This window comes from Ursus americanus, chromosome 14, assembly GCF_024610735.1.
Source record: "Ursus americanus isolate L20-20 chromosome 14, mUrsAme1.1.p, whole genome shotgun sequence".
NCBI lineage: Eukaryota > Metazoa > Chordata > Mammalia > Carnivora > Ursidae > Ursus > Ursus americanus.
The window spans coordinates 64,096,595-64,109,365 of NC_142140.1; the positions used below are offsets into that span (position 1 = coordinate 64,096,595).

At 45.8% G+C, this 12,771-nt stretch overlaps 1 protein-coding gene across 6 annotated transcripts in view; it reads right to left on the bottom strand.

Annotated features, from left to right (window-relative positions):
- Positions 1-12,771, bottom strand: part of STX8 (syntaxin 8) — a 247,999-nt gene that overhangs the window by 171,846 nt on the left and 63,382 nt on the right. Inside the window, exon 7 of one of the 6 annotated variants that reach the window (XM_087867611.1) lies at positions 3,686-3,777. The exons of the other annotated variants lie outside the window; for them this stretch is intronic. Within the exon in view, the coding sequence (XP_087723737.1) occupies positions 3,686-3,777 (92 nt within the window). The remainder of the gene's footprint in view (positions 1-3,685; positions 3,778-12,771) is intronic. 6 annotated transcript variants of the gene reach the window in all.

The window sequence follows — 12,771 nt, forward strand, 5'->3', positions numbered from 1 at the left end:
TCAGAATAGCCACATTTGGAACACTTTCTGTTCTCAGTCAATATTTTTAGACAGTTAGGACCTGGTCCTGAGCCGAATCTGGGCTTGGCTCTGGAAAGTCAATCTTCTGACAGCTGCTTCGATGCACAGAAAGCCTTTTGAAAACAGACACTCTAAGGTCTTTTGTTCGCATGGTCACACACCGGTGCACAGATGTTCTGGTATCTACTATGGCTACAGCAGTCTTGATAACCAAAATCAATTTTTCCTGTCTTTAGAAAAAAGATGGCACCGGAACAAGCACATCCAGCAGATCTCAAGCTCCTGTGTGTATGAATGTACGTGCCATTTTGCTTCCTGCTGGAGTGCTGTGTGTCCATTTTGGATTGTATATTGTATTTAGGTATTTATGCTTTGATTCACGGTAACTTCTCGTGCTATAGAATTGATTTTGCATTGCACACAAACTGTAACTAGAAAGAAATGGCAGAAAGAGCAAAACATCAATAAATAAAGCTTCAAAAAAATTAAACACCCTCCTGAGTCTTCTCCCAAGAGAATCTAACGTGTGACTCGATGCCTTTCTGGATAAGAAAAGGACGTTTGATTTTCAAGGCTAAGCAGCACAAGTTAAGCAAGGAGGCTGAAACAGAGTTTTCCTACTTCTCTTGGCACTCGTGATCCTCTCTGCGACCCACACTCCACAGAGCTTCAGGAGTCAGCCTAGAAAAAGACGAGGCAGTCGGCCTGGGTTGGTCTTTTGCATTATTCCAATCAGATGAAGGAGCACAACAGAACTCTTAGGGAGGCAAGCTTGGAGTTACCCCGTCAGGCCACAAACGCCCTGGAGCAAGGAGAGTAGTATGGGACCCAGTACTTTGATGTACGGTGCACTCCTAGACTATCAGACATACTCCACTCCAAATCCAAGCGTAAGCCCCCACCTGTCTGCCTCTCCTTTCTCGGTCTCTCAGACACACACACATGCACGCACTCCACATCTTTCCCTCTTCCTTCACACAGGAAACTGAGGCCTGACTAGAGCAGTGTCAGGTTCCATGTACACAAGTACACAGAAGATGAAAAACTCACTAATTTACACCCCAAACCACTACTTCCAGCCCGATCCCTCATGAGCCCACCAGAAACACATCTCCCATAGAACGCCAACGACCGACTTCTTTCTAGATCCTCTACCCATTTCCGGGAAAAACAAGTACGAGAGAAAGTATTATTTCGAAAACAAAGTGAAACAAAAATGGCTGCTCTTAGGCTCTTTGACTGAAAATCGTGAGTACTCACCATACTTCCATGCCTAGAGACTGGCCAAGCTTGGAATGCGTGAAGTAACACAAATCCAACATGAGTTAGGAGTGAACCCTAAGGGTCACTTCTTTTTCCTTTTTTTTAGATGGAGATTGTGAGCAGGAGGAGGGGCAGAGGGAGATGGAGAGAGAGAATCTCAAGCAGACTCCACGCTCAGCGTGGAGTCCGAAGCAGGGCTTGATCGCACAACCCTGAGAGCGTGACCTAAGCCGAAAGAAAGAGTGGGACGCTCAACCAACGGAGCCACCCAGGCACCCCTCAACCCGCAAAGGGTCACTTCTATATACAGAGCCTCAAATTATCTTACCCAAATGACCCCAAGGGGTGCAGCCATACACCGGGATCTCCTTAAGTTCCCTTATTCGTAGGTACATACACTCAGTAGGTACATCTACTCAGTATATTCAAAGGATGGTTATAAACATACTCTAAACAATTAGCTGTTAATTCTTTAATACAACTAACCTGTGGTTATGGATTTCACACTAACCAAACTGGCTGACAGAACGATTTTATCTTTGGTATCAATCCAGTTCCTACACTACCGCTTAAAACGGTAATAACAATTTTAGTAATAATAGAAATACAATTAAAGGTCTTTATCAGTGCACTTGAAATGTTTTCTCCAAGATTTCCCTCTCCTGGCAGGACCGCCCAGATGGAAAGGGAACATCATGTCTCTCCCCAAAATAAACGGTCAAGACCGCACCACTTTCCTGCTCAAGCTCCTTTATGGATTCTAAGTCAATTCAAACTGCTGCTCAGCCCTTCCGTTCCTCTCTTACGCTGTCTTTCCCTGCCTGGGCACTTGGTTCTAATCAGACCACTTCCTTCCTGCTGGCTTTGGGTTTTGTTAACAAAGTTCTTCCATCCGTTTCCCCACCCCAGAGGCTCAACAACTTCCACTGAGGACAGCACATTCTCTGACGCTCCTGAAGAGATGCCGGACTCAGCGGAAGGCCGCCAGGGATGGAACTGAGCCCCCACTATTCCAGAAGACACTGTGAAGGGCTCACATTTGTCTTCAGTAGCCTGCACCTTCTTTCTCTGCCCCTGCCTTCTCAAGAACACACGCCCACTTCTCTCACTCTTACACAAACCCTCCGATCACAGACAGACCCAATACTGTGATAAATAAATCGTACTTGATGTAGGGCTCTCTGCAAAAAAAAAAAAAAAAAAAAAAAGAGTAGGCACAGCAGGCCTAAGTGCTTTTCTCAGGAAGGCCTACTTACAAAATTGGCTCTTGGCTAGCGTTCGGGAAGTTTGATTTTCAGAGGGTTCCCACCATTAACTGATAAGAGTGGTCATCACCGTTCCTAAACTATATAAATAATACAGTTTATGCGGAACACCTGCTTTCCTTCTGGGAGGCTGAAAGTGGGGACCATGCCAGGCAGAGAGGGCCTTTGTGACCAACACCCTCAAAATACCCTGGGCCCTGAGTTTCTAATGAGCTTTCTGGTTGGCAACACTTCACAGGTGCTGTCACAACTCATTGTTGGGCTATTCAAGGTGGGTGACTTCACTGCACGGGGCCCATTAGAAGCTCACGCCTGCTCTCCCTTGTTTTGTATTTTTTCACTGTAATAAATCATAACCGTGAGCATAACCAGACTCAATTCTTGTTACTCGTGGTAGTCTTATAAAGTCATCAAGAACGCTGAATTAGCAAATACTGAAGCACTGTTCCTAAAGGAAATGTGTGGGTGTGTACATTATACAAACATCCCCCACTTTCCCAAAGTTCGCAGTATGCCATTCCACCTTTACAAAAGGCCTACTGCATTAGGACCTGTTTTTGCTAACCAAAAGAAATCGAAAGAAGATTTCCCCCTTTTACCAAAAAAGCAAAAATAACACTCAGCATTTGTTTTGCAGTGAGCTATTAGAGAAGGAGCACACATCCCAAGTATCGCGAGGGACACCGCCATGTTCCTCCCCCAGTTACTACACTCAGCATCTCAGCATCAAGCTGCCATGCTTCTGACCTGTGTCGGTGACCATCTGGGCTTTATCTTGATTTATTCTGTGCATCTGTTAGCAAGATGTGTCTTAAGGTATCAGAAAAGCCTGAGAGAGGTTATTTTTTGGGTGTGGGAATGCTCAAAATTTTTTCCATGTAAATTAATAATTGCTTCTTTGCTTTATGCCATCTTGGCTTATGAAAGATTTCACGGGAATGCTCTACTTTTGGATAGGGAGGGAAACCTCTGTGTGTGTGTGTGTGTGTGTGTGTGTGTGTGTGTGTGTGTGTCTAATCTCACAAAGATTATATCTTAAATCCTAAAAAAAACTCATCCTGGTAGATTCTGTTTTATTTTTCAAAAACAAAACAAATCAAAACAAAAACGAAGTTCAGAAGAGTTAAATGACTTGCCTGATGCCCCTCCCACCGAATGCAGCTCAGACTTGGGGTTCCAACCCCGTCCACTTGGCCCCAGAGCTGGGTTCTCCATCCTCTGCTCATCTCTGTGGAAGAGCAAAAATAAAAAGGCAGAGTATAGCCTCGTTTGCCCTTGGCCGAGAAGGTGTGCAATGGATGACTCCAAGTCTTCACCTCTTCACACATGTCTGTGAATAATTGCAAAAGCAATGTGACTACTGATTTGAGGGTTACAAACAAACATTAGTGAGTAGGCACATATATGCTGAGTCCTTCCAGCAAACCGCTGGTTCTGGAGTGGTCCTGGGGACCCCCACCATAGCCTCCAAGGAGAGCTCCAGGTTTCCCCTTCCTGCCAAGCCACCAAGGAGGAGGAACAGTATTATCATTGGGCCCATGTGGGAGGACGGGAGAGTTTCCAGTGTGACCTCTTTCCATCTGTGATTGCTTTGGCCTTTCTTCTGAGATTCTCTTTGGTCTCTCGTTTTGGCTTGCTTTTCTCTCATCCATCCTCCAGCTCAGCTGCTACGGTTGGCCTCACAGCCTCCCTCTTGGAAGTCAAATAGGAACTGTGGTGAAGCCCGGGGAGGGAGGAAGCCTGATGAATCACCTACGCCGGCGATCCTACGGCTGGAGGATAAATGCCCTTTTCCTTGACATCTGTTTCCACAGATTCTTCCTTTGGAAAATCCTTGCCTCTCTCTCATTAGATGGCCTTCCAGACTAGCTTCATGGCCAGAGTGGAGACCAAGATGTGGGCCGAGAAGAAAGGGATAAAGGAGGCCCTAGACCAGATGGGCATGTAAGTGCTTGGGGCCCGAAGTCGGTCCGACTCAGGTCATCATCAGAGTTAAAGCTGGTTGATAAACACCATGCATGGGAGCCTCTGGTATCCTTTTTTTGCAGAGTCAGTAAGTTCAAAGAATCTGGGTTCCTTATGTGACCAAAGATTTCATCAACCATACCTCTGTAACGAAGCCTCAATAAAAACTCTCCAACGATGAGGCCTGGAAGCTTCTGGGTCGGGGAACACAGTGATGTGCCAGGAGGGTGATGTGCCTGGAGAAGGCACATGGAAGCTCTGTGGGCACCTCCACCCCAAGACCTTGCCCTCCATACCTCCTCCATTTGGCTTTCCTGAGTTGTATCCTTTATAAAACAAAACTGTGATCATGTGTATAGCATTTCCTGAGTTTTGTGAATGGGGCCAGCAAACTACTGAATCCCAAAGGGGTGTCGTGGGAACCCTGTGTTTGCAGCCAGTGGGGCAGAAGTACTTGAGGACACTCAGGACTTGAGGCTGAGATCTAAGGCGAGGGCTATCGTGGGACTGAGCCCTTAAGCCTGTGGAGTGTGACATTATCTCCAGGTAAATAGTGTCAACACTGAATGAAATTATTGGACACCCAGCTGGTGTCAGACAGTTACAGCTGGAACAACACACTTGCTCTCGATAAGTCATTCTCTCTCTCTCTCTCTCTCTCTCTCTCTCTCTCTCCCTCCACCAGACCCCATTACTATAAACTAGTCCTTCCCTGGAGATGAGTAACGATTTTTTTCTTTTAGAGAGGGAGGGGGAGGAAGTGGCAGAGGGAGAGGGAGAGAGAGAATCTCCAGCAGACTCCGTGCTCAGTGCAGAGGAGGACACGGGGCTAAATCTCACCACCCTGAGATCATGACCTGACCCGAAATCAAGAGTTGGATGCTTAACCAACTAAGCCACCCAGGCGCCCTAATCCTCTTTTTTTTTCTTTGTAATGAATGCTCTGATAAAGAACTGATTTTACATTTACCAGTGTTTAATACCATAAGTGAATGGGAAATAATCACCTTCTTTGATATATGTAGTCGTCGTAGCTTTACGAAAATGTATCTATAAACACATCAGTGATAACTTGAAGGTATCACTCAAATCACAGAAGCCCTAGAAAACAACTTTCACAGACCTTATTAAAAACGTGTTTAATTGAAGCTTCCAGAACACTAGCTGTTTCAGCAAAACAATTTCTATAGATATTGTGACCTCATAAAAAACTATAAAAGAGACTCTGAGCTCAGGACAGTAGAGTAAACATACATGCTGCCCCCTTTCTTCCCCAAAGCACAATGCAATGCCAGTAAAAATATTTTTTGGAAGAATAAATCCATGGTTGCACTGAAAACATAGAGCGCTATCAGTGAATAAGTCATTGTAAAGGCTTTCTTCTAAAAAGAAGATAGTTGGGACTGTATTGACAAGTCAACCAAAACTGGAACCTGAAATACATCATCAGAACTACAGATAGGAGCTCTTTCTTCCTGATAGAACTCTGGAGAACCTCCAAGCTTGGAGTGAGTCAATGGCTATTGGGAGCCAAAAAATGGCCTACAAAGAAGTGGCTGTCAGGCGGGAATCAGGGCATGTGAGTGGAGAATTGTCTACAGAAAAGCTGAGCCAGTTGGCTCTTGGGCCTGTCCTGTGTAGACTAAAGGCTGCAGTATTAGGGTCCCAGCTGGAGCCCCCAGAACAGCTCTCTCTAGAGGGGAAGGGTTGCCTGGCGAGTGCCCATGGTGTTGGTGGCCAGGCTAGTGAAGAAGTCAAAGAAGAGCCTCTAGAATAGACAGAGAGGGGAAAAGAAATGAAATATATAAAAGATGTCCCCTGAAGGTTACAGTTCTCCTTACCTTAGTTAATTCTGAGATGAGTGTTACAGGGAAGGGTCCTGAATTTCTACCTAACCACATCTGCCTACTGGTATACCCTGCCCACTGAAACACAGTACACGGCCAATCCTCCTATTCGAGAAAGACTTTCAGGTAAATAAACACACCTGAATATGAAGAAAGCCTATGTTAGCTACCCATACTCACGGATAAAGGTCTCTGATTCATAAATATGAAGTCAATAAAGAATTTCATGCCACGGTATTGGTCCGCTAGGGTGGCCACACGAAGTACAAGAATGGGCGTTTTAAACAACAATTCTCACAATTGTGCAGGCGTTAGAGCTATGAGATCAAGGTGTGGGCAGGGCCGGTTTCTTCCGAGGGCCTCTCTCTGTGCCTTGCACATGGCCCCCTTCTCCCTGCGTCCTCACATGGTCTTCCCTCCGTGTGTGTTTGTGTCCTCATCTCTTCATATAAGGACATCAATCATAGTGGATGAGGGTCCCTCCTAATGACTCCATTTCAGCTGAATCATCTCTTTAAAGACACGAGTTCCAAACACGTTCGCATTCCCAGGTTCTGGGCGTGAGGACTTCCACGCATGAATTCTGAGGGGACGTAGTTCAGCCCAAAACAGCACAAAAGGCAAAGACTGAGATGAATAAACCAAAACTCACGCAGAGAAAACAGATATAACATGAAGAGCAAAAGGAGAAATTTTATGTTGTAACTAGTACTACTCAAAGGTTTAATAGATTTTCAACTTTAAAAGCATACTTTTGGGGGCACCTGAGTGGCTCAGTCAGTTAAGCGTCTGATTCTTGGTTTCGGCTCAGGTCATGATCTCAGGGTCATGAGACTGAGCCCCCCAGGGGGCTCCACACTGGACATGGAGCCGACTAGAGATTCTTTCTCTCTCCCTCTGCCCCTGCCCTTCCTCTCTCTCTCTCTCTCTAAAAACAAACAAACAAGCAAAACATACTTCTGTGGAAAAAAAACTACTGCGAGCATTTAAACTGTATTGGTGTTTTAAAAGTATAATTCTCAAAAAAAAAAAAAAATCAACCAGAAGAGCTGGAGTAACAGCATGAGTACAAGAATTATAACAGAAATCGGTAAACTATGCTGGTAAATCTGAATAAAATACGGACTGTAGGGAAAAAAGTGGGGGGGGGGCTTCCGTTGAAAACAGCATGAAAGATGAGGAGTTTGAAGGAAAGTTTAAGCATTCTAAAGTTGATTTATTCTGAGATATTTATTTGCTTTAGACTTTCTTAGAAAAATGTAAACTTAGGTATGCATGTTAAAAATATAAGGGTGGCTGTGGCCTGAGGTGGGTGGCTTACTGAGCATCTCATTCTTGGTGGGGGTAGGGGACATTAGCTTTCCCATAAAAGTGTCATTTCCCAGCTCCTGCCTTTACACGGAGGACCCACTTGCAGCCCCTCACAGGGCACAGGGCCCACAGCCTCAACTCCCATCTCCACATGGGTGTTTATGCACAAATCCCCAAGGGACACATCTGGTTTGGCTCTCTCTGAGGGCCACGAGTCTTCAGGTCAACTCACCGAGAGAGGTAAGTGCCTTCCTTTCTGACACCTGGAGGACTCCCTTTCTTGCTTTCGAGGTCAGCTAAGAATTACAAACAATTTTAAAAAATGTTTCATCTTACATTTCCACGTATTTGGAAGAGGAAGTGGGATGGGATGGGATGGCTCCCCCATCAGCTCAGCCTACCATTTTGACCTGGAAGTCTGTACTGTGAGCAAACACAGTTAATAACAGAAAACACTTTTATAGCAGTTACAATGTGTGAGGCGCTATTCTAACACTCTGAAATAGGCACTAAAACCCCCATTTTATAGATGAGAAGCTTAGGCGAGAAGAAGTAACTTACTTGCCCAAGGTCACGCAGCTAGTTAAGGATCAGAGGCAGTTTGGCTCTTAACTGCCAAATACTGCTCCCATGATACCCCTATGTGCCATTCAACCAGTACTTTCTGTCCCCTCCATCACCCAACTAGACATATTGGTAGGATTACGCCTCCGGACGGCTGGGTAGGGGCACATGATTAGTTCTGAACAATGAGCTGTGAAAGAGGCTGACCAGTCACTTCTGGGCCAGAGCATTTCATCGCAGGAACAAGTCCCGGGAGAGCTCTCATCTCTGACACAGTATCTCCCTATGTTTGAAATGGTGGCTATTGCATCAGCCCGGGATCTCAATTAACTATGCCCACCAATGACCTACAATGGACAAACACTGAAAGATAAAAAAATATCATAAGCATTTCCTCGTTGAAGCTGATGTTTGGGGTTACTGTTCATAAAAATCAAGTTATTTTTGTTAACACGTAATGGTGTGTTATTGTTTCTTAAAAGAACTCATAAATGTTTTTAAAATGCCTGCTTTTCACAAAAAATAAATAAAATAAAATGCCTGCTTTTTGTTTCAAATGCAGTTAGTATTGATAGAGATAACCCATGTAAACCAAAGCTCTCAGGAGCTCTCAACAATTTTGCAGAATTCACAGCGGTCCTCAGACCACAAAGTGTGAGAATCGCTATATTAGGCAAACACTAACCAAATGAAAGCCTAGGGAGTGATACTGATCCCAGAAGGGCAAACCCATTAGCCATAAAGGCAGATCTTTCCCTACTGACAAAAAGATACAGCCACCAAAATGAAATAAAATAACCCTGTGCACATATGTGCCTAAAAGCCTTTCCTTGAAAGGTAGAAAAAAAAAAAAAAACCCCAATCACATGGAAAAACTGCTAAAGTCACAAACACGGAAGCAGATTTCACATGCCTCCTGCAGAAGCTGGCAGAGGAAGCGGACAGGTGGGAGGTCACGTCAGGATGCGGACAAGATGGGGCGCCTGGGTGGCGCAGTCGTTAAGCGTCTGCCTTCGGCTGAGGGCGTAATCCCGGCGTTCTGAGATCGAGCCCCACATCAGGCTCCTCTGCTGGGAGCCTGCTTTTTCCTCTCCCACTCCCCCTGCTTGTGTTCCCTCTCTCGCTGGCTGTCTCTCTGTCACATAAATAAATAAAATCTTGAAAAAAAAAAAAAAGGATGCGGACAAGAGCATTGGGGAGGCTGCTCTCGAAAGCGTCTCCAAAGCCCTGTCTCCACGGCCTGGAAGATGCACCTTCCCGGGCCCACGTGGAGCAGTGACTACTTGTGACCGCTCCCACACCCCAGAGGACATCCGAACAAGTAGTATTATTATTATTTTCTGGCCTCTAGGCAACTCAATGAGAAAATCAACAATAAAAAGATGGCTTAAAAACACACAGGTTTGGAAATTAAGAAACAAGGAGTTAAAAAAGAAAAACCAATGGCAATTTATAAAATGTAATGGACTCAGGGGTAAAAAAAAAAAAAAAAAAAAAAGGCACCAAACACAGTATTTGTGGTGCGTCGAAGTGCTATTTGAAGGAGGATGTATAGGCTTTTGTATATTTGAAAAGAAGAAACAGTATAAATGAGCCCGGAGCCACAGTCCTGTTCAAAATTACTGTTAACATAACTGTTCCTGACTAGGACTGTTGATTGTGGCTAAAACAAACCAGAGTCCTTCCCAGGAAAATATAAAACCTCTGTAATTTTCAGGGCTTACTAGGTGTTCACACTGTGAAGCCTTCCCAGCTCCAGCTCCAGAGCCCTGCACAGCCTCATCTCGGTCCGCTCGCCTCCTGACTCACTCTTCCCCCGGCCACGAAAGCCTTCTTTGGATTTCTCAAACTTGCAAGGTTCTCTCCAGCCTCCAAGACCTCACATAGGACGTCTGGCCACTCCCTGGAGGCAGCAACTGCCCGCTACCCCTTCACTGGCCAACTTCGGCCCATCCCCGAGACCTCAGCCACCATCTGGCCGTGGAACTCCGAGTCAGCTCTGCCACGACAGCTGGCCTCCTCCCCTGGCAGCTCTTACCACGATGAGAGAAAATACCCTGATGTGGGGGAGTACCTGTTTAATGTCTGTCTCCCCCAGCCAGCAAGCGCAGTTAAAAAAAAAGGGGGGGGGTGGGGGGAGGATTTGGTTTTTAGGCGCTACTGTTGGTTTTCACGATATAAAGAACCAGGTTTGATAACTGAATAAATGTTGCTGCCAGTGTGCGCATGTCTCCTCCCCAAAAGTGGCTGAGCACTCTCAGTTTAGATGTGCTCACTACTGTGGAACAGTGCGGAAAGCACATACGTGCACTTATAGACCTGTCTCCCTGAGTCTAAGTGAGTTAAAAGACAAGATGACAGCACCGATGAAGTAAGAAACTGGGCAATTCTGCACAATGGATAGCACTCACGTGACGGATGCTCAGGGCACTGCACAGAGGCGGTCGATGGCCACCCCTACATGGCTCCTGCCCTCCCTCGGCCTGCTCTCCCTTCTCATCTTCCAAAGTTCTCTGCGCTCTGGGGACGTTGGCCTTCTCGCACATTCCTCAACCTTGCGGTGTTCCTCTCCACATCAGGGCCTTTGCATATGCTGTTCCATCTGTTTGAAATGCTCTTCCCCTTAAATCTCAGTACCAATATCAGTTCCTCAGGGAAGGCTTTCCTGAGCCTCAAACTCTGCCAGGCTGTCCTGCTGGGTGTTTCAGCAAGTATCCTGTACGCTGCTCACCATTGTCTCCACCTGGGGATCTGTGTAGCGATCTGTCTGGTCTCTGCCTTCCACAGGAGAACAAAAGCTCCAGGAGGGCAGAAGCTGTGTCTTTCACCACAGCTGGATGCGTGCCTTCCAACACAGAGCTTAGCACATAATTGGCACTCCGTGTTTGCTGAGCGAATGGAAGATAGACTAGGGAAGGAAAAATACTCATCTGGATTTAGGGCAAAGACCTTACTACGTCTAATAGGAAGAAAAAAGGTTGATTTCATCTCCAACATGCAAACATATGTACAAATGTAGATGGAAGAAAGGTGAGCTGTCGCCGGGGATTCCGCGCATCAGGAGGATTCACGGTGTCCCCACCCCCCGCCCTGCCCCGGCCACCCCAGAAGACCTCAGAGGAAAGCACAGACGAGCACAGGTCAGAAATGACTGAGTGCCGTTCTTCCAAAGATGGGAAGATAGCAGGGGGTCGGGGGCCTGGGGACGGATGACCCCAAACTCCTTCCCACCCTCAGAATCTCAGAGATGAAGTGACTCACAAGCTTCTTTATGAATGAAGTGCAGGCGCGAGAGCCCGCTCCGCTAATCCTAGCAGTCGGCCAAGTCCACTGAATGAACTCCCAGTAAAGGAAACGAATCTGGATCAGCACAGCCTCTTAGAGAAAACCGTTTCCCCACCTGACATTTCTGTGTCTCTATTCCAAATCTGGGGGTGGGGGCTTAGGTTCCTGCATCAATTCATAAAAGCCCACTTGACCGGGAAAGTGCCTAATGCTACAGGGAAATGCTCACCAAGTCTGGGCACAGCTCTCCTGGGACACAGCTCTGGGCAGTGGATCGGGTATCACTCTGCTCCACACGCCACCTGCCAAGCAGTCACAGGAACTCCCTACACCTCTGGCCATTTTATATTTCCTTGAAAGAAAAAGTGGTTCCTGCGTGTCTTGCTTCCCCCAAAGGGCAGCTGTATTTCGGTTCTGGGGGCTGCAGCACCCGACAACATTGCTCCTACCACAGCCACTGCCTTACAGACCTACAAGCTCGCAGGGCTGGGAGGCATCGCTCCAGCTGGTCTTCCAACCCCTCTGCTCGTCTAATGTGTGATCTCACCGCCGTGAAGTCCAAGTGGAAAGGGGGCACTTATTAAATCACAGAGTGCCGTCCCAGGACGAAGCCGAAAACCACGTAAGTACTCTATAGCAACCCTGACTTGAACAAAAAGGGTCTTCTTATAGTGGTGTTCCCCACATGTCAGCTTTTCAAATACCACCTTTAGAATTCGTTGCTGTGTTCATATTTCACCTGCACCGTATACGCTTAATGTTTTCCTTTATATCAACTCACTATTATGCTTCTATAATAATATATTATTACATAAATATTATGCTTATTATGGTACGTACATATTATGCTTATTTTTCTGCTTATACGATTTAATTGAATAAGGAAATTTTATATTGCTGTGAAATCACAGGTTTCAAATGTGAGTCATTTATATTTCATTGAAATATGCAACTATTAAAATGGAAAGTGTTTCTCAACATATTTTCTAAAATCACCTTGCCTAACACACTTTGGGAAATTCTGATCCTGGATATGCCACAAAAAGATTCCTTCACCAAACTGCCCACCCATTTATTTCATTAATACAAGACGAAATTCTATTATCAAAGTGCTAAATAAACAGTTTGAGAGGCCTTCGGGTAGAGACTGACTGGGGCACCAGCAATGCAAATATCCTTCTGTGAAGCCTGCTTTGAAGAAGTTTCTTCAAGAAGAGGAGCTACAGACACCTGGAAGACTCGAAATACAT